Source organism: Eumetopias jubatus, unplaced genomic scaffold (assembly GCF_037043125.1).
Source record: "Eumetopias jubatus isolate StellerSeaLion01/CBP00866 unplaced genomic scaffold, mEumJub1_p1.0 scaffold_10, whole genome shotgun sequence".
NCBI lineage: Eukaryota > Metazoa > Chordata > Mammalia > Carnivora > Otariidae > Eumetopias > Eumetopias jubatus.
The window spans coordinates 36,742,830-36,764,534 of record NW_028274816.1 but is presented as its reverse complement, the minus strand read 5'-3'; the positions used below and the strand labels follow the sequence as shown (position 1 = coordinate 36,764,534).

General features: G+C 60.6%; 1 protein-coding gene across 5 annotated transcripts in view; it reads right to left on the bottom strand.

Annotated features, from left to right (window-relative positions):
* Positions 1-21,705, bottom strand: part of GSE1 (Gse1 coiled-coil protein) — a 401,392-nt gene that overhangs the window by 46,054 nt on the left and 333,633 nt on the right. The window contains exon 1 of one of the 5 annotated variants that reach the window (XM_028091238.2): positions 5,805-5,889. The exons of the other annotated variants lie outside the window; for them this stretch is intronic. Coding sequence (XP_027947039.1) covers positions 5,805-5,811 — 7 coding nt within the window. The 5' untranslated portion in view covers positions 5,812-5,889. Of the gene's footprint in view, positions 1-5,804; positions 5,890-21,705 lie in introns of those variants that run through there. 5 annotated transcript variants of the gene reach the window in all.

The window sequence follows — 21,705 nt, the reverse complement described above, 5'->3', positions numbered from 1 at the left end:
ACACACACCACCAGACACAGCACGGCGCGAGGGGCAACATGATGCCAGAAACCAGCTACCGGGTTAAAATGCACTAGGCTGTGCCCGGGGGGACAGGCTCCCAGGCTCTGGCACCCCCAATAAGGAAGCCCTCCAGTCGGATAAAATCTTGTAAGACCTTGTGGGCAAAAACTGCACAGTGAAGAAAGTCCATGTGCTCAGAAAGGAAAGGCCCGGACATCTATCTGATTTAAGCACAGCATCTCAGCCCTCGCCTCCGATCAATCAGGGAGCTCAAGCAGGGCTGACCAGACAGCCTCCTGAAGAGACCACCTATCCAAACAGGGCGCAGAGGCCGAGGGGGTGCCAGGCATTCCCCGGGGGCTGATCCCGAGCTTAGTTTTCTCCTCGGTTACAGGGGGACAGCCCACCATCCCCCACTCCCGAGGTGGCAGGGAGGGATCACGCAGTTCCGCAGCTTCAAGGATGCACGAGTTCCTGCTGAGAACTTGAGCTTCACTCATTCAACTTTGTATCTTCTGGGCTGGCAAGCGGTCTAGTGAATGAACAGTCCAACCCCAGCACTTCTAAGACGGTAACAAAGACACAAAGATAAAGGCACTTGCAGAATTTCGCTACCAAGAACCAGCTACCAGAGGGCAGGCAGGCAGGGGCCCCCTAGGGGGGCCCGATTTCTCCCAACTAATGGTCAAATGGGGATAATCCCAAACTCACAGTCAGCTCTCCTCAAGGACAACGCAGCCCGTGCCACACGTCCTGAGAAGGCATCTGCACGACCCCCAACATGGGCTGGGAGGCCAGCTGGTGCCCTGGGCTCTGGCTCACCCCAGGACAGAAGACTCGGGGTCAACACGAAGCAGGCCCCTGCCCACCTCGCTTGGACACCTGGTCCTCCTCAGCTTGACACACAGACTTTCCTCCAGGACGGCTTAACCTGTCCAACGTCGATACCGCCCTGACCAAAAGCTCACCGATCGATTCCTTTTATTGCTGCCTGTGGCAACAGGCCGACCATCTGAGCGCAGGAAGGGCACCGCTGGGGGAGGGGCCACAAGCCGGCTGAGAAAAGGGGTGCACACACATGCGAGGTTTCGAGACCATGGCAGGCAGGGGAGGCTCCAGGACGAGCGTCTGGCGGCACCGGAGGGTCTGCAGGGGCTGATCTGGCATCTTGAGCCTTGGAGTCTTGGTGGGAAAAGTGGCTGCAGCCTCTGCACCCCATGGTACAGATGGAACACAGCTGGAGGGATGCCCCACACCGGGCTCTGGCAGCCCCCCAAGCCACTACGACATGCAACTCCTCCACCTGGAGGAACCGGTTCCAGGACTGGAAGGCTTGGCTGGAGCTCTAGACCGGCACAGAAGCCATCCATCCAAATTCGACTCTGCATTTGAAGCACACCCCCTCCCCGACCCCCCAGCCAACTTAGGAAAAGAGCTTGCAGCTCACCCGGGCCAGGTCAGGAGAATTACCTTCAGGATCGCACCCCAGGTTAAGACTGAGCTCAGAGCCATACAGCCACCCAGTCAGGTGAGGTGTTCCGGCTCACAGGGTGGCCTCATCCAACCCTGGGGCAAAAGGGACACACTTCGGTTTCCCGGGTAGGACCCCAATTCTCCTTAAAGAGCATCAGTCCACCTTCCCCAAGGGGAGAACTCCCTTACCCGCTGCCCGCTCCCCTGCCAGCAGAAGGCACTCCTGGCTCAGTTCTGATTGCATACCATGGTCACCTGGGGTGGGGGTGGGGGGTTATGAAATACAGATGTCCGGGCCCCTCTTCTAGAGACTGGGCTTAATTGGCCACAGGTCAGCCTGGGTGTTTCAAAGTTCCCCAGGGGATTCAAAAGTGCAGCCAAGAGCGAGCCCCCTCATCTGAAGGCTTCCTGCTTCCCCCCAACCTTCAACTGTCACCCCTCCAAATCCCACTGGGGCCCACAGAGCCTCAAGTTCAACCAGATTGCCTCTCTTGCACAGATGCTTGCACACTCTTGGACCCCTCCCCCTAATCTGCAGCCCCCTTCCCTCCAGGCCTGGCCCCCCATCCCACGCTCCCCAGAGGCTGCTTTCACTTCCCCTGGCCCCACAGTTGCTTCCCCTCTGCACTTGGGAACATGCTCAAGGCATGCAGAAGGGAAGGGCAGGGAGGCTGGTCTCAGGGACCCCGGCAGGGGTGGGGGGGGCGGTGTTTGGAGCTGCCTGGAGAATCCCAGGCAGGGGGCAGCAGTCTGAGCAGACACGGGGCCGAGCCCGGAGGCCGCGTGGTGTGGTCCTTAGGGGCCGAGGCCGAGAGACAAGTGGTGGTGGAGGAGAGAAGCTGCAGAGGCAGGATTAAAAGGCCCCTGGCGCGCGTTTTGGCAGGCGTGCAGAGGGCCGCTCTGGACGCGCTCCTGTGTTATCTGTCCCTGCACCTCCCAGCAGCGAGCGCCGGCTGGGTTCATAGGAGGCGCTCAATAAATTCTCATTGACAGGAACACTCTGAAACGTCACCTCCCGCCTGTGGCCTCGGCTGGGAGAAGGGCCAGCGTGGGGAAGTGAAGCCGGCAGCTGGGGGGCCCACGCTGCACTCCCAGAGAGGGAGAAATGAAAGCAAGACGGCCAGTCTCCAGCACAGTGGCCAAGCTGAAATGTCACCTGCAACACGGATCCCTGCAGGTTACAAACCAGCTCTCCCAGCACACCAGCCAAAGGGTGCAGGCGGCCTCACGCAGCCCTGTGGTTTGGAGGCTCCTTGTGTTGCCATAACAAAGATAATTAACGTGCTACCACCCAACCCCAGCCCAGTGTGGACTTCGAGTAACCCAAGCCGGGAATTCCAAGCCTTCAGATGGGGCCAGGAAAAACCGGCCTTGCTGGCTGACTCCACAAGCCCCTACGAGTCCCTGGGGCAAGAAAGAGAGGTAGCAGCCAGGTCTTACTCACCTGCATTCTTCTGGAAAAGTAGGAGCCACCAGCACCCACCCCTCAGGTAGGGGCACAGAGCGGAGAGGCCCCTCCTTCTCCAGAGCCAGGGAGGGCGACATCATCTGCCCAAGGGGTCAAGGGCAGTTAGGGACTAAGTGAGCCCGGGATGGAGAGGGCTCAGGTTTGGAGGTGCAGGACTCAGGTCTGCCACCGAGTGGCGCTGTGTAGATTTCGTGCTGGTGCCTCTGGCCTGAGATGCTGAGCCCAGGGGCAGGCGCCTTCTGCTTTGAAACCACAAGGCTCTATGGGATCTTCCCAGAGACAGGGAAGTTATTGACAGCCCGAGGCGATGGTTTTGCAAAGACCCCTGGACATTCCAGAGGGGTCCCCTTCTTGCTGTCAGCTCTGGTGTTGACCCCCATGCCCCTGTGACTGTGAGTCTGTGTGCCCACCCGTCAGGGAACTGGTTCTCAGCCCCAGTCTGTACATTAGGATCACCTAGGGGGTAACTTCAAGCATTCTCTAACCTAGGGCCAGGAACCCAGAGGCTGTGGCTTCACTGGGTCTGGGGAGACCAGGCCACTAGCCATTTTACAAAACCAAGCTTGGGAAGCTATAATAAACCCTTTTCAACTTTGACAAGCCAAGATTCTGAAAGCTGTCCCCAACAGGTCAGGGCCTGCACCGAAGGGCAGCCTGTTGCCTTGTTTGGAGCCTGGCCCCACAGATAGGCCGGTGGCCTGGAAGCAGGATGGGCCTCCCCACTTCCCCTCCCAAGGTGGGGCTGACCGTGGCTCGCAGCCCCAGCTGCTCACCAGCTCCAGACTCACAGGTTCCCAAGGTTCACGGAAAGAAACCCTCCAAACCCACCTTCCCCCTTCCTTGCTGGGCCGCCTACTCCTGCCTCAAGACAAAATGACAAAAACCAACCCAGCACCAGCCATCAGGTGCCTCCCCAACCCCTTCACCCAGGGGTCAGGCCTGTGCCCATCCAGACTGCCCAAAACTATCAGTGCAACTGCTTTCGCAAGGCCAGGCCCACCAGCTTCCTCGTCCACCCCGGCGGGGTGGAGACTCCCCTGTGCGGCAGGCAGCTGGGATGACACACAGCCTGCCAGTCAGAGCCTGCGCCCAGGGCCCCCTCACCTGCGGCGTGGCCTGGCTGAGTCAGGCGGCAGCCTGGGCCTCAGGTTCCACCATCCGCGCGGGTGGAGGGGGTCTGTAAACACAGGGTGAGCAACTTTTACGTGCCCCAAGCGTAACGCTGAAGGAGATTCAGAAACAGGCCCATCACCTGGGGTTTCCCACGGCCCTCCTGCTCTCCAGTACTTGTCGTGGAGGGCATAGAATCCCAGGGGAGAGGAGCCAGTAGGCCAACCAGGCCAAGCACCCCACCAGCACCTTCTGGCCCACCCACCCGCCTCCTAGCAATCGGCTTAGGCAGGGAGATTCCCACCCAGAGTAGCCGGGCCTTTTGTTCAAGTGCCTTCAGAAAAGGAGTCCTTTTTTCATCTGGTGGTCTTGCTTTTTGTTTCCAAACCCCAACCTGTGTGGGCCCCAGATAAGGCACCGCAGGGGTTAACAAGGGTTTAAGGTATTTTAGATGCACTTTGCAGACAAAGGCTAGTTTACAAAACAACAGTCCAATCGACTCAACTCACGGCCAGTAGCCAGCACCCAGCTGGGGGCCAGCAGGTGCTTCCCCAAGCACACAGTCCTTCAAACTTAGAGCTGGAACGTCTGGCAAGGGGCCCCCGGACCCATCAAGTCGGGTGGGGGGAGGCCTCGGGCGTCTCTTCCCCCCAACCCAGAGAGCCCCCTTCTCCCCCACAACCTCCACGGGCAGCCTCCACTGCACACTTCTAAGTGGTCCCCTCGACCCCACCCGGAGCTGCGGAGGGCGAGCCCAACTCCCGCTCCGCCTCCACGAAGAAAATTTAATTAGCCTGCTGGAGAGGCGGGCGGGCGGGCGGCCGAGGAGGTGTCTCTGGTGCTGCAATATAATTGAATCGGCTCCACTCGGTCGGGCCACTCGACGCCCATCAGCGCGGCCGCGGGCCCCGGGAGGGCTGGGGGCGGGGAGGCGCATCCAGGCGGAGCAGGAAGGGCTGGGGAGGGAAAAGGGCAGCGCGAGTGGGGGGCGGTGGATGCAGTCACCCTCCCACCTCCGAGGCTGGGGCAGCCATCTTCGGCAGGAGGAGGGGTAGGGGCACCGCTCCAACGGGGGCAGGGGGTGGGGGAGAGGAGGGAGGAGAGAAGCAGCGGAGCCCCGGGCGCGCCCTTGGGAAGCAGGGCGTGGGGGTCGGAGACCCGGGAGCCTGCAGCCCCGCCCTCCCGGCGGTCTACCCCGCTCCGAGGGGAGGGGGAGGGGAGCAAGACAAAAACCCTCACCGCGCGGCCCCAGCCGGCGAGCTCCTCCGCACCCCCCCCCCCGCCCGGCCTGCTGGCCCGCCCCAGCCGCCGCCAGCACCTGCCGCGGGGGTGCACGGCCGCCCCCTCGCTCCCGCCGCCGCCGCAAAGTTTTTGCCCCGGCTCCGGAGCGTCGACAGCTCGCCCAGAGCCCCCCAGTTTCCCACTGCCCCCTTCACGCCCGCGCGCACTTACACGCCCCTCTCTGGACGCGGCCACAGAGCCCGAGCCCCGCGGCGGCCTGTGTCCCCGCCCCGGGCCAGGCCGCCCCGGCTGCGACCCGCGCGGGCGGGGGGGGGGGGGAACAGGAGGAGGCCTCTGGTTGCCGGCCCGCCCGCTCGGCTCTTATCGCCGCTCGCACTCCGGGGGAAGTTGCCCGGGAGCCGTTGGCGGCCGCCCCCGCGGAACCCGCGAACTTGGATGAGGAGGAGGCGCGGTGGGCGTGGGGGGTGTACGAAGACCACCTCCCCCCGCCCCCGCCCGGCGCGCTCACCTTTCATGCCAGGGCCCCGCAGCTCCGCCTCGGCTGACACATGCTGGAGCCACTGTCGCCCAGTGTTTGTCTAAACTGCTTATCTCACCCGGGGCTGCGCGGCGGCGGCGGCGGCGGCTCGGGCCCGCTGGGGAGGTGGAGCTTCCGGGGCCCCGGCCAAGAAACACCTGCTGCTGTCGCCGCCGCCGAGGACACACCCAAGCGCAACGCCGCCCACTCCCGGGCCACTGGCTCGCTCCCGGCTCCCTGACCTCAGCCAGCGGGAGGTGTCGGGTTTCAGCCGCAAACACACACGCGCGCGCGCACGGACAGGCGCCCGGGTACACCCGCGCGGGCACAGGCCCCTCCCCAGCCCGCTTGGCCAGGTGAGCCGAGGACACCAGCAGGTAGGGGAAGTGTTACCCTCGGGTTCCTGGGGGCCCCTGGCTTGACTGCTCAGGGGTCCCAGATAGAATGGTGTCCACAACCGGCCACTTAATTCCAAAAGTAGGGAGCAGTGGCTTCCAACACGACCGCCACGCGAGCAGAGCCCTTGAAGGTCTCGCGACCGCCGCGTCCCCGGTGCCTGCAACCGTGTCTGGCCCAAAAAAGGCCCGATAAAGAGCGGATAAACTCACGTGTTCTAGGGGCCTTTGGGAGGGTAACTTTTTTGGAGCTGGTGTGCGAGTCGGCGGCGGCGCAGGTTGGGGTCCGGGGGCAACTCCAGGTCGGCTGTGTCCATTTATCCTTCCTACCCCAACGCACAAGATTCGTGACCGTACTGCCCCAACTTGAAAGGGCTAAACGTGAAAAACGCGAGCCTCTGCGCCTTACTGCCAAAATTCTAGGAACTACCCCCTCCCGTTGTTCTAAGTAACTTTAGGGAAGGCCACATTCGGGGGGCAGGAAGGTAGTTCTTTAAAGAACCCACGTCTCAGAGGCTGGAGAGTCCACGGAGGCGCCGCTCCACCAGGGGGATCATTAAGTAGCTGGGGTTGCGGTCAGAGGCGAGGCCGCCCGCCTCCAGAAACTGGCACTACCCACTGGGCCTCCGGCCCCGGCGCAGCGCCTCCCCATTCCTGGCACCCCCCACCCACCCACCCACCCACCCTACCTCACCCAGGCACTTGACAGACTGGAATGACTCAGGAAGCGTCCTGAAATTCCTGGGCACCCACAGGCTGCAAGGCGAAGGACTGCGAGCCCCAGCCTTCCCCCCCCCCCGCTCCGCCCCGCCCCCACCGCCGGCGGGCGCCGACAACCGGCCGGGAGCCCACCCCCCGCGCCGCCTGCGTCTCCAGGAAGCGCCGGGTTAATGGGGCACGCCTCGCCCGACGCCCCTGGCCTCGAAGCATTCCGGCGCCCCGGGGTCTGACCCCGCGCGCGTCCCAAGCTCCCGGCAGTGTTGCGATGCCCCAGGGTCTCTCCCTGTACCTTCTCTTTTGGAAAACTCTAATCCACAGCTTTCGTACTTTTGAGCCTGGAGGCAAACTAGTACCCCCACCCCCAGGCGGCCGCCCCAGCGTCGCGCTGTGGGTTTCAACTTTCGGATCCAGGTGCCAGCCCGCGCTTCTGCCAGCCCCAAACCTGCCCCAGGACATGCCCGCGCCGCGCTTGGCAGGCGCGCACGCCGCCATCCCCGCGGGCCCAGCCTCCCCCGCCTTCCTCCCTCCCTCCCCCTCCCCCTCCCTCCCCGCGCCAGCCCGGATTGCGATGGGAGGGAGCGCTGGGCGCCTGCCACCCCCCATCCATCTGTTCCAGATGACGCTGGCGGGCCTGGAGCATTCGGGGCCCGCGCCAGCGGGGAGCCGAACCCGCCTATGTGCTCGCTGCGGGGCGAGGGGCAGGGCCCCGAGGGCACCCCCAAGCCACCCCCCCGCGTCCACCTTCGACCTAGCGCCAGCTGAGGCCCACGGAGTGGGGGCGCACGCGGGTCGCCACCCCCGCCTTGCACAAGGCTCCTCCTGGCCGACCACAAACGAAAAGGGAAACGGACCCGCGAGGCCCGGCCAAGGGCCGTTACTGGCTCCTACCTGCGGGCGCCGGCCGGCCCTGACACCGCGCGGGAGGGGCGCTTCCCCGTCGCCACCCGCCGCCTCTGGGCCGCGCCCTCCCTCCTGCGGGCGTCAGCCCTCGCGCGACACTTGACGCACCGCACAGTGTGTCCGCAGCACGGCCTCCGGTGATTTATAGCGAGCAATGGCCGGCAGATTCACCGCGGCCCAGGCGGCCAGGACGCGGGGGGGAGGGGATGCCTCCATCCCCGCCAGGACACCCAGGCGGGGGCAGGGAAGGGAGGAGTCAGGAGAAAACTCAACAACAGGCCTAGGGCCTTAAAAACAAAATTAAACACCTCTGGGGCGGTTCCAACCCTTTCCCACCTGAATTTAAGGCTGCGGGGGAGGCGGGGAGGGGAGGGGAATAACATGCAAATGAGAAATCCGCACCTGGCCGGGAGTCTCCTCCCAGGTTGGACTTCCAGGTCTTCCGAGGCCGGCCTCCAAATAACCTCCTACCCGGACTGAAACCAAGCTCCCACTTACTTCCCTTCAACCCTGGGAGGCCCTGGGGAGGGAGGGGGATCAAGTTCTTCCACCTGTTTGAAGGGGACCGCAGCAGCTAAACAAAAATTGGTACGATGGCCAGATCACCATGCAAATTTGGCTGATTTTTAGAGTTGGCAGATCCATCCCTGGTAGACATCGGGTTCCATCGGAGTGCGAGACGGGTGGTCTGATCCCGTTTCACAGATGAGGAAATTGGGGCCGAAAGTCGCTCGAGGTCACGTGGGCACTGCTGCAGTGGGGGCCGTACGTAGAGCTGCTCACACCCGGAGTCTCCCCTGCCCCGCGCTGCCGCGGAGGCAAGCGGGGGACGCTGCAGGAAACCGCTGCGGCCACCGGGGGGCAGCAGCGAGCTGGCGGAGTGTGGTTGGGTTTGGTTGTGCTGGCGGCCGCCAGGCGGGCTGGCACGAGGGAGATGGATGACACTCACTGTCAGTGAGCCCAGCTCGAGGAAATTAGTAATCCGGGAGCACGGCCTCCGAGTTTAAGGGTGGGAATTGCTCTCCTGCAGCCCGCACTCCTCGCTAACGAGGTTTGTAGCTTGACTCCTAATTTCCCGCCACTCGGGGCTCAGGTTGGCGGTCCTCCATTTCCCTCCAGGCGCTTTCTTTCTCTTTCCTCCTCAGCAGCTCCCACCGCACAGCCTTCCTGGGCAAAGTGCTGCCTCCCTGGACCTCCTCTCCCTCATTCCCATTTGCCCGGAAACAGAAGGCAGAGACAAAAGGTTCAGGGTAAAAGGGCAAGGCGCCAGAGCCAGTCCTACAGGGGCGATGTGGGGACACCTCCAGGAGCTGGGACACCTGCCCGGACACTGTACGCCAGGGGCAACAGGATGCAGATGCGTGCTTGCCTGCACCCACCCGCACACCCCTGCCAATCCGGCGGCCCTCACCTGGCTCTGAACACCTACTCTGCTGGATCCCTGAAAATCCAGCCCTGCCTCCATAAGCCTGGAACCTGTGAAACCCTGTACTGCCAAAACGATGAAAAAGCCGGCTGTCAAAGATAAGCCCCAGGGGCCCCTTAAACCTACCCGCCCCTCAGAGGCTAGCAACTGAGAAAGGGGTCCATGATGGAAAGGCCCAGAAGGGATCCGCTGGAAAGAAAGGGGTGCCAACCACGAAGGTGGGCAGTCAACAAACACACCGCGCCCCAGCTCTGCTGCACTAGCCTTCCCAGATACAGAACCGGAAGTGCCAGGTCCACCTGCACTGACAGCACTGACATGCTGTCAGCATGTCGCCCTAAGGGACCAGGCAACAGACACCAGCGGCAAGGTGCGGACAGAGGGGGCTTCAGGACAGCAAGGAACTGGGAAGCCACGAGGGTGGGTTGGCAACTTAGCCCACCACCACCATGCGTGTGCCTAGCTGGGCCAGGTGAGGTTCCCAGGAGTGTAGGCACCGAGTCTAGCACAGAGGCCAGCCCCTGGTCTGTGGTGGCCCCTTGACACCATGGAGGGAATCCTGTATCCTTGTGGGATCAGCGGGAAGCACAAGTGGTTTAACAGTGCCCTGGGCCCTGATCAGAGGCTCCCGGCACACAGGGACACCACCACTGTCACATGGCTGCAGGCCTTTCATTCAGCACCTGTATCAGCACCGAAGCGTCAGGGACCTGGATGGCGTTGTGGGTGGGAAGGGAGTATGGCTTTTGCCATTTACCAAACACCCAACATGTGCCAAGACAGCTCAACCTGGGTATTGTAAGGTGGGCCGTGTGACCCCCATTACAAAGCCTGGCTAGGAGACCAGAGGAAGTTAATTAACTTGCCTAGGGTACACAGATTCGATCCAAGCCTGATCCAGAGCCTGGCTGTCTGTCTATACCTGGCAGCCTGTGTCTGTGATTACCTGCTGCAGACACACCTGGGGGGTTGGGGCTGTCCCTCACCCAGAGCCTGCTTTCTGGGGATTTGTGCAGCCTCTCAGCATGAGTGGTCTACCCTCTCCAAGGCGACCAGCCCAGGGGTGTCACATGCATAGTCCCCCCAGCCCCCAGGTGCCCCCTCCATCTACAGCCTGCCCTGTGGCCAGACCCCCACCCCCCACTTTTTATACACCAAAGTCCTCTTTCTCTTTCTAGCCAGCACTGCCCAGGAACCTCTCCCTCCTTCAAAGCTGGGCTCAAATCTTATCTCTTCCAAGGATTTTCCCATCCCCGCCCCTGGAATTCATCCCTCCAGGCACTGGGTCCCACAGTGCAGTGGGTCTTAGACAAAGTGGGGAGGGAAGTCTGTGTGTGAGAAATACAGATCTCCAGGCCACGCTTTGGAACCTCCTTCTGGGCCAGGAGGGAGCATCCTTAACACACTGGGAGAGGGGGTGTCGGGTTTCCAGGTGGTGGTTGGAGCCCCAGGCTCCCTCCCCTATCCCCGCAAGGCAGCCTGGAGGGCAGAGGGGCTCCCTGTAACCGTTACACAGCCCCAGCCCCCAGGCACACTCCTGCGCTCAGACTTCAGGCAGATTTGCTGAATGGGTAAATGGAGGCAGAGGCTGGTGAGGGAAGGAAGCATCCTAGCCCGTTGGCCCTGCTGAGGTTGGAGCCAGCTCCCCTCCCCCGGGGGAGCGGTGCTGGGGGGGACCACGCGCCCGCGCCCTCTCAGCCGGCTCCCCGGGGGCCAAGGTCACCTGCAGGGAAGCAGTAAGGGTTAAAGCCCGTGGGTTCCCTTGGCCGAGGGGACAGCACTTTGCCTCTTAACCCGGGCTGCCCCAGCACTTCCTGCCCTTCCGCCAGCCTCCAAGCTGCACTCGGCACACAGCTGCACTCCCTTACAATCAGTTAACAGCTGTTTTGCATAGATTTTCAATTCTAATTGCCTCGCTTTGTGAGCGCCGCCGAGCCCCGGTGAATGGGGAAGCCGCCGCGCGGCTAGGAAGCAGGCGGGGAGGGAACACTCGACGGGGACTAAAAGGAAGCCAGTGTGCGCGGGGCGGGCTGCCTTTATTTCTTCTAAATAAGAAAAGAACACCCCTGCCACTAACGGCCCCCACCCCAGCTCCAGCCTCTCCCTCCCGAGCCTGCAGTCCGAAAGCAGCACCCCCCCCCCCCACGGCCCCGGTCTCCCGGGGGCGGCTTGCAGCCCCGCCCCGCCCCGCCCCGCCGCGGGAGCCGCGCCCCTCCCCCAGCCCCCAGGCTCCGCGGTACCCAGATATGGGAAGCTAATTGGACAATAAAGTTGAGCTGCAAGGAAACGCGCTCTCTGGAGACAGCTGGCATCTATAAAAGAGAAATATTTGCATTTAAAACCTTTAAACTTTATATGGCGGGGCCAGGCCAAGGCGGGGGGGGGGGGCAGCGACTCCTGGGGGTCCGGGGGCTTTTCTGCCACCAATGACTGCCCACCCCACCCCGAGGGCCCCCCACTACCTTTAAGATGCCAGTCGGCCAACGCTCGCCTGGGTGGCCGAGCCGCGGGGTTAAGCACAGACCCTCCTGGCTCTAACACCCACTGGGGAGCTCGGCATTCCCTCCCCAGCTGAGCGCCGGGGGCCAAGGTCCCCCACTCTCGGGTGAACCGCTGCCCCTCCCCCAGCCACCTGGGCAGAGCCTCAGGCCCCGCTCCACAACCTGTCCCTCCCCCTGGCCGCTGGATGAGGGAGGGAAGCGCCCCCCACCCTGCCACTTCCGGCAAGAGACGCTTTGCAGCGAGGAGCCCCCAAGGGTGGCACAGCTGTGCGAGGGCACCTGACCCCTTCCGCATTCAGAGCCCTCTCGGGTGGCACCACCCCACCACCCAGATGAGGAAATGGAGGTGCAGAGACTTCACCCCACTTTCCAGGGGTGCCCAGGGCAGCACCTCCTCCACACTGCTGTCTGCGGGGGGGCGGGCTTCATTTTTCTGGCTTGCCTACTTCCCATTTTTCACATTTGAGAGCAACCTGGCCACATTTTCCTACTGTCAACATCTGTGATGTAAATCAGGAGAGAATATGTTCCTGAGTGGTCTTATTTTAGCAGGCTTTTAGGAAATCACAGGGCACTCAGGATCTCCAGCTCCGAAGCCCGTCTACCTGGAAGGCCTGCGCCCGTGGGACAGGTGTGTGCTGCCAGGCTCTGCCTTCCAGGGCAGGAGCTGGAGCTTCTGGGCGGGGGCGGCCCCAGAAAGGTGGCCAACAATGTCAATTAAGCAAAAACACAGAAACACCAGAAACGTGCCCCCTGTCCCGTTGACAGCGGCGTCAGGCGGCGCGTTCTCCTCGCGACCTCCTTTCCCATCAGGAGCAGCGCTGTCTGGACTCCTGGGCCACCAGTGTCCCAGCTGGGCATTCAAGGCCCCAGATCAGCGGTCTTTCCAACGTCGCCTCCCTCTTGAGCCCCTTGCCTGCTTCCACACCCCCAGCAGGTTTTTCCACTCTCTCTTCCTAAACATAACCCTCTGGGTATCTTTGTGTTAACCTCATTCAATGATCAAACGAAGAGCAAACTGCTGAGGGGCTGAGACCCTGAGGCAGCAGATGCATTGGCCTAAATAAGCCTGCAGGACCACAGGCCACCTCGCCCTGCAGTACTGGGGCCTGCTGGTGACGGGCGAGCAATGCACCCCTTTCCCACCGCTTTAGTGATGCCTCAGCAGGATAATAAACTACAAGGAGACTTGCACAGTGCCTGGGACACAGGCGCAGCTCAACACAACTGCTTACATGGGGTGTGAGGAAGAAACGGGTGCAAAGGCAGCTGCAAAGGAGAAGTCTTACAAGGAAGCGCTCAGACCTGGGACGGGCAGGAGAGCGCGCCGGCTCTGGCTGGGGGCTGTCAGGCCTGGAGCGGAGGGGGCACCGGCCCGGCGTGCTCTCTCTTGCAGGCCCTGGCAGGAAGGGCCCCCCCCCTTTGCCCACAGGCAGGAAGAGTCCTTCGGGAGCCCCATAATCACGCACCACGTCCCCCGTGCTGGTCTCAGGGTCAGTCCTGCTGGCGGACCTCCTGCAGGGTCTATACAACCAGGCTGGAGGGTGGAGACCACCAGGCCACCCAAGTCTCTTGGTTTTGCCATTTTTTTGACATTGGCAGCACCTACTCAGCACTTCCTTCCCAGAGATGCATCTTAGTGTCTGCCCTTGGCTCAGGTCATGATCTCGGGGGTCCTGGGATGGGAGCCCCGCATTGGGCTCCCTGCTCCGCAGGGAGTCTGCTTCTCCCTCTCCTTCTGCCTCTGCCCCCTACTGGTGCTCGCTCACTCTCTCAAACAAATAAAATCCTTAAAATAGAAAAAAACCCCGACGCACCCAAATGTCCCCCCACAGATAAGTGGATGAACAAATGTGGTCTAGCCACACACAGGAGTATTATCCAGCCACAAAAAGGAGCAGAGTCCAGATGCAGGCTACAGCGGGGTGTCTCCCGGGAAGGGGGGGAGACACGTCCGCATCACACTGGACACGAATGTCCCAGGCGGCGGCGTTCATTAAAGGCCAGAAGGTGCAAACGACCTAAATGTCCATCAAATGATGAGTGGATAGTGAAAATCCATGGGCTAGCCACACCCTGGAATATTACTCGGCCATACAAAGGAGGATGGACTGACACGTAATCCAACAGGGATGCACTTTGAAGGCAGCATGCTGGGGGACAGAAGCCGGTCCCAAAGGGCCACATCTCGTGTGACTCCACCCACAGGAAACCCAAATAGGTAAAGACACAGAGACATGAAGTCCTTCACTCATTGCCAGGGCCTGGGGGAGAGGGAACAGGGAGTGTGTGCTCATGGGGATAGGGTTTCCTTTTGGGGAGGAAAAAACGTTTTGGACCAAGAAAGAGGTGGCAGTTACACAACTTGGTGAATGTATTCAACGCTTCTGAAGGGTTTAAATGTTTAATTCTGGGGGCGCCTGGGTGGCTCAGTCGTTAAGCGTCTGCCTTCGGCTCAGGTCGTGATCCTGAGGTCCTAGGATCGAGCCCCACATCGGGCTCCCTGCTCCGTGGGAAGCCTGCTTCTCCCTCTCCCAGTCCCCCTGCTTGCATTCCTGCTCTCACTCTCTCTCTGTCATATAAATAAATAAGATCTTAATTAAAAAATAAAATGTCTAATTCTGGGGCGCCTGGGTGGCTCAGTCGTTAAGCGTCTGCCTTCGGCTCAGGTCATGGCCCCAGGGTCCTGGGATCCTCGGGCTCCCTGCTTGGCAGGAAGCCTGCTTCCCCCTCTCCCACTCCCCCTGCTTGTGTTCCCTCTCTCACTGTGTCTCTGTCAAATAAATAAAATCTTAAAAAAAAAAGTTTAATTCTACGTTATGTGAATTCTACCTCAGTTTTACAAAAAGATCCGAGCTAAGGGCCCCTTGCTTGTTCTGGGGGGTGGGGGGCGCAGGGCCCAGCCTGCAGTTTGTGGAGAGCCCCCAAGCGGAACCCCTCCCCACCCCCCCACCCCCCCTCCCGGCCAGGGAGACAGGCAATCCCTGGAAACTCCCTTTCCCCCGGTAATTCCAGAGAAACCAGTGCTGTTCAAGATTTTCTTGCTCCCAGGGCATTTTCCCACCCCCAGCCTCCGACCCCCTCGCACACACAGACACATCAGAGCTGTCTCCGTAGGCCCGGCCTCTGAGCCCTCAAGGTGGGCGGGGGTGAATGCACGGTGCTCTGTTCTGCCTTATCAACAGTTCTGAGCTCCACGGGGAGGGCAGGCCTTGGTCATGACATGGAAAGGCACATACCTGTCTCAGAACAGGCTCCTGCCACCTGGCCACACCCGGCTGGAAGGCGGCCAGCTGCGATCTGGGCAGGCCTGGGGGACCAGGGAAGCTAGGCCCACTGCAGGTCACTGTGGCAGGGGGGCCCTCCAGTCCGGGACCCCTGACCTGAGGCCAGTGTGGGCCCTTACCGTGGGGCGGCAAGAGCACTCCCATAACCCACATACCTAACCGCAGAAGAAGCCCATTTCCTCCCTCTGCGCCTGCACGCCCAGTGGACACACAAATCTGGGTGGTTCCCTCAGCAGCTTCTCAGGAACAGCCCTTCTTTGTAAAAATTAACTAGCCGCCCTTGCGCTGAGTGAGGGGTTTTCCTCTCTCTGGCCAGTCGGTTCATTGGACGATGCACCTGGACCCCCACCCAGCCCCCCATGCAGGCAGGCCACAGGCCCAGGAGAGCACCGGGAGAGAGGCCCTGGGACCTTGAGTCATCCTGAGTCCCAGACAGATCTGGGTGGGCCCAGCCACTTGACTCTGCTCAGCAACAGACCAGGTCATGTTCTAGAATCCCCGCCTGGCCAAGGTCCACAGGGTCTCCATTAATACCCACACCCACTCCTAAGGGATCCTCAGAAACTTACTTCAGGGCGTCCATTCCCCAATTTTCTGTGCATGTTTGAAACCCTTCAGAGTTCTTTAAGGATCAAATCGCCCTGAAGAATCGACACCTCCTTCTCTGAATTTGCCCACAGGCGCGCAGCTCCCAGGGCCTTCAACCCTCCCCCGTGGTGAGGGGGGATGGGGGGCGCTGCTAACCTGCCCGGCAGCAGCTAGGGTTTGCCCAGGGTTTGCTGAGCGCCTACTGCGTGTCAAGCACGTTGCTCCTGGGGCAGGAGGCTGAGCTGGGGTGAACCCCGCACCCTCCCCTTGGATTGCTCTGCATCTCCCCTCCCCCAACCTTTTGGGATGTCAGCGCCTGACAAATTTCTGGATTAATTAATCTACTGCCTGTCATTAAAATCCCAAGCTGTCACCGGGACAATAAAATCCCAGTTGCCCTTACTGCCAGCCAACTGGACAAGCAACGCACACAGACACCAAGACCTGATGTGAGCAGAGGACCAACCTGACCCTCCCGCCGCCGGGGGCAGGGGGGGGGGCTGCTGCTCGTACAAGAGGTCAAGGCCAGGGCTTGGTCTCCACTGGCCCCCGGCCATTCGGCCACGCACTCCAGCTCTTGTTGTAGTTATGTCTTTATAATTCGGTCTCACAAATGAAAATAATCAAAGAGAAAGGATTACACTGAAGTGGTCATTTTCACAGCTGGAAGCTGCTGGTGCCAAGGCTGTGGTCCTCAGCCGCCTCTGGGTGCCCACAGCAGCCCCCCCAGAAGATGGGAGGCGCCGCCGCACTGTCCTCCCGTCTGAATTTCTACCCGCGGGCACCAAGAAGGGCCTTCACGTTTCGTCCTGGGTGGCCCTTCCAGCCCAGGCTGCAATGCTCCCATCCTGAGACACCCTGTTCCCAAGCTCTGGCCTCCCACCTGGGCCTCCACCTGCCGCCAAAGGCCGCTCTGCCTGCCTCGCCTCCCCTGCCTCACCCCACCCTCAACCCGGGCGTCCTACTGTGACCCAGCGCCCTCCCCACCACCCCTCCAGCCGCCCCACCCCTCTGACCCCCCCCTCCTGCTTTGGGTCTCCACCTTCACCTTCACCCTCAAGACCCCAGGCTTCCATCTTTCCGGCTGCAACTTGCAGATCCACGCACCAGCCACCCCACTTTTCCAACCTCGCCCAGACAGGCGGTCCTAGACGCGTCTCACGTGGTCTCTTTCAGCACACCGGGCCCCCACCACCCCCGCCTGTCCTGGCTGTGTCCTGCCATCCCCTGCCCAGACAGGTTAATGTGGATGAAGAGCATCTCTTACCTTGGCTCTGGCTGTACCCACGGCCAGGCCCACCCTCCCCAAACCTTCCCGAAACTCTTCAGTTTGCTGCTGCTTACCTCTTCCCCGTGGGCCCTGGCTTAAAATCGGCCTCCTCCAAGGAGCCTTCCTGGATGTGACTCTAACCCCCTCTAGTGGAAGCTGACCTTCCCCTACCTGGGGTGACTTGAGCGTTCTTTACCGTCTGCCCTGTGCTCAGGAGAGGCCTGACCATTGGAGAGGAAAACAGGCCTTACTTATTTCTGGGCCTTCACAAGCTCTTCAATAAACATTTGCTGAATTGATTTAAAGGAAATTAGGAAGCCCCTAGGAGGACACAAACCCTATCAGCAACAAATGCTGCACGCATCCCTCCTGCCCCAAAAATAAACCCAGCCGAGAACAGAACACGGGAACCTCCTGGAACGTACACGCGGAGCCCTCTCTTTCTAGAGTGCTGAGTGCCTTTCCAGAGTTCATGAGGATGGGTTTTTTCCATCGGTGCCTACAGAGTCCACATCTTCGATGCCATACCAACCCCTCCCCCTAAGAGTTGCTAGAACATTCTGCAGAATCCCCAGGAAAACAAACGCTGGATTATTGTTTTCGTTTGTTTGTTTGTCTGTAAAACACTCCCTGATGATCTTAAAAGAAATACACAGACAGGCACACCACGGGGGCCTTCCCAGCTACAAACTCTGCCATCCCCGCTCAACACCAGCCCCTGGCCCAGCGTTCAAACCAGCCCCCTCTTGCAGGAATGACAGCAACACTGGAGAAGGTTCCGGCCTTCACTGTCCACGAGGGATGGCAGCTCCCAGCCCCTTCCCTTGGTCCCCATACAGGGCTCGCCTTCTGACCCGCGTCCCACTCCCCGGCGGCTCCCCGCACAGACCTGCCTGGCTAGCAATTTGAGCCCCGGGGTTAGCACAATCCGGCCCGGAGTTCTATTCCTGGCTCAGCCAGCAAATTGCTTCGTGACCTTGGGAAAGTCCCCACGCCGCCTGACTCCATCTGCCCGCACCGCCGTTGCTGCTCGCTACCAGCCCGGGCTGGAAGCCGTGCTGTTGGAGGTGACCTCGGTGTCACCAGCCAACAGCACAGAGCTGGGGGAGGAGTGCCTTTTGCACAACACCTGGAGGGCCTCCCGGGGCACGGGGGGGAGAGCAGGGCCGGGGGTGGCGGCCTCAGATGCTCTCAGGGGGACCTTGCCCGGACCTCTGTCCCTGCGGGAGGACTGTCACCCTCCCGCTACAGAGCGGAGCGTCTGGGGGGCGGGCCCTGACCCTGGGCTCTCTCACAGGTGACTGCCACTGGCAGGCGTCTAAAGGAAGGAGGAAGAGAGAGGAGGAGGGGCCGTACAAAGCGTTTCTCCCAGCCCCTGGCTGTCTCTGATGTTTCTTCTTCGACGCAGAGCAGCCAGACAGGTGGCGTGGAGACACCTGCTGTCCCAGTTGGCCGGGGCAGCGCCCGCACAGGAAGTGGCCCTCAAGGCCCAGCAGACTAGAATGGCTGCATTAACCTGCGGCCTCCAAACTCCAGCCCCGACTTGACACCTGTCGAGTGTCACCCCCCACGCCCTTCCCCCACGTTCTGATTTGGGGGTGGGGCCCGGGAACCTACATTTTCAGCAGGTAAGCCCGCCCCCACTCTGGAGGTGGGGGGAGCCCTGGGGCTCCCCCTTCCAGAACCTCCCTGTCTGTCGTTCCGGCTTGCTCCATCATCTGACTTGTGGCGTGATCCTCTTTTAAAAATTAATTTTAATTTATTTCTTTCCCCGCCTCTCTTCCCCCCAAAGAATTCAAAGCAGCATTGTCAACCTCTGATATGGAGACGTGTTTATTATTTTTACAGTTTCTCCAGGAAGCTCCCTGGAACTCGAAGGGGAATTACATTCAGAGAGAACTGGGTCCCCAGCGTAAGTAAACATTATTCATTTAACAACTTCTATCGGCGCATGGAGATGTGAGCGGGGGCCGTACCCAGAGCCGTCTCCTGTGGTTACTGTAAGATTTAACTCACAACATCCAAGAAAAATAATTAGGGGGGTTGGGAGGAGGGTGTGGGGAGCACCCACAGCACTGTCACCCCGATCCACCCACGGGCGCTGTGCCTGTGTGGCCCAAGCACGCTCATTCAGGCACTGCACACACAGACCAGGGGGCTGGTGCCCACGAGCCCATCCGCACAGAACTTTTGGGAGAATGGATTTCCAAGCTCGGACCAGCCAAACCACCCCTCCCCAGGAGCCCCTTCCCTGTCTGGCTACTGGCTACCCAGCTAGCCGGGAGGTACACCCCACCGGCCTGGGCCTGGATCCTCAGAGGTGGTTAAGGGAGCCAGGGTCCAGGGGGGATAAGGTGTCCCCACTCAGCTCTTTGGAGGGCTGGTGCTTTCATTAGCATGTGTAAATTATCCTGGCAATTCCTGAAAGAGCCAAGTTGTTTGCACTGTGCATGTCTGGAGGTGGGACACAGAGCTAGCAAGTCAGGCTCTCTGGGAGGGGTGTGGGCACTCCTGTGAAACCAGTGCATGCTGACTGGAGGGGAGAAACCCAAGCAGGGGGCACGCTCACCCCTCCCCACGTGACCAGGCCGGCACTCCTTTCCGAGGTGGCGGCGGGGAGACCCCGGGACGCAGAAGGCAGTAATCTGCAGCAAACAGCCTCGGGACACCTCGTCCAGCCTGCTCTCTGAGAGATGACACGGTAAGCAAACAGGAGACAGGACACAGGCTCGGGAGGAGAAGGAAAAACATCTTTCCTTGCAGACCGTCTCTGCAGAAGGGGTAAACGTTCTCCCTGAGACCATCCAGAGCTCAGGCCAGAGGAACCACATCTCCCCACTTTTACGTTTTTATGTTCTTAACAAGCCCATCCTCTCCAAGTCCAGGGAACACTCCCGATCCGTGCTGGTCTATATCTTGCTTCCTCTCTACCAGGGACACCCCCTCCTCCAAACGCCCCCCAAATCTGACCTCTACAGGCCAGAGAGGTTCGGTGATCGGATCCAAGCGACAGCCCCAGAGACAAGATGAAAATTCAAATGTGATTCCCAGCTCAGACCTCCCCTCCTAGTGGGAGAATCCAGAAAGCTCTAACCTAAGACCAGTAACAGTTGAGGACGGCCTATCTTTCAGTGACGACTCTGCATACGTGAATGCTTAGGACAGTGCTGTCCCACAGAACTTTCCGGATGACGGAAATGTTCTCTGAGCTGTCCCATCTGGCTGTCACTAGCCACGCGTGGCCGCTGAGCACTTGAAATGTGGCCAGTGAGCCCAAGCGGCTGAAGTTTTAATTTTAACTTATTTTTATTTATTTATTTATTTATTTATTTATTTATTTATTTATTTATTTATTTGAAAGATTTTTATTTATTTGACAGAGAGAGACACAGCGAGAGAGGGAACACAAGCAGGGGGAGTGGGAGAGGGGGAAGCAGGCTTCCCGCGGAGCAGGGAGCCCGACGCGGGGCTGGATCCCAGGACCCTGGGACCATGACCTGAGCCGAGGGCAGACGCTTCACGACTGAGCCACCCAGGCGCCCATTTTAAATTTTTTTTTTTTTAAAGTAGGCTCTGCACCCAACGTGGAGTCCAACGCGGGGGCTCGAACTCACAACCCTGAGATCAAGACCTGAGCTGAGATCATGAGTCGGACGCTTACCCAACGGAGCCACCCAGGCGTCCCTGATCGTAACTAATTTAAAATGCTAAATTTAAATTTAACTAGCCACGAGTGACCGGTAGCTACTGTACTGGATGGCAGAGAATATAAAAATAACCATTTTCGAAGCCACAGGTTGATATTCAGTCCGAGAGGTACATGGGGGGGCTCACGGAGAAAATAATCTGAATATCTGCACTCGGGGCTTCCAGAAGAATGGGGCATGGAGCTACGGTGAGTTCAGACACCCCCCACCCCCGTCTGCCCTCGAGGGGGGTCTCCTGGAAAGCCAGGCTCTAGAGACATCGCAGGAGTCTGAGAAATCTCCTCTCTGGGAAATTGTCTTGAGGCCTCATTTCCCGAGTTAGCAGAGGGTCTGTGGCTGTGAGGTTCCCCCACTCCCTTTAGGGGGACACATCAGGTTGGAGTCAGGAGCAGATGCATGCCTCCCGGGAGGTGGGACACAGCAGGGGGAGGGGGCAGCCCAGGGCACCAGAGAGAAGAGCCCACTTAGGGACCTAGTAGAGGGATTATGGATGGCGGGGTGGATGGATGGAAGGCGGCAAGGAAGGAAAGTGGTTAATGGCTGCGTGGATGGATGGAAACCAGAGAACATCTAACATCCAAAGTCCCAGCCACACAGACCGTGTCCAGAGCTCTCCCAACTGGCCTCAGTGGGTTTTGAGGAAGGAAGGCACCAGTGGTCTCTGTCTGGGGAAAGGGACCTTGAGCTCTCAGGCTGCCTTTTGTCAGGCTGACAACTAGAAGCCGAGCCCCCCCCCAGAGAAAGGACGCTTCCCAGGTCTCTCCTGTTGCAGGATGCGTGCGCGAGCCTGGCAGGGCCAGCTGGTGAGGCCTGGGGAAGGCCTTCCAGGGACAGCGCTGTTGGTGGAGGGGGCCGCAGGGGCCTGGGAGCGGGTGAGGGGCTCCCGTGCTGGTTTGGCCCTACAGATGCCCTGGACACAGGGATGGCAGGCCTGGGCAGGCCCCCCGCCTTTCCTCCCCACAAGTCCCCGGGGTTCCCTTCCCCAGGCCCCCTCCTGCCCTGGGTCCTTCCCACCACACGGGGTGCCGCTGCACGAGTGCACTCTGCGGGGCCTCGTGGGCCCCCGTGATCGCTAGAGGAGGGCGGCGCCAGCACCGT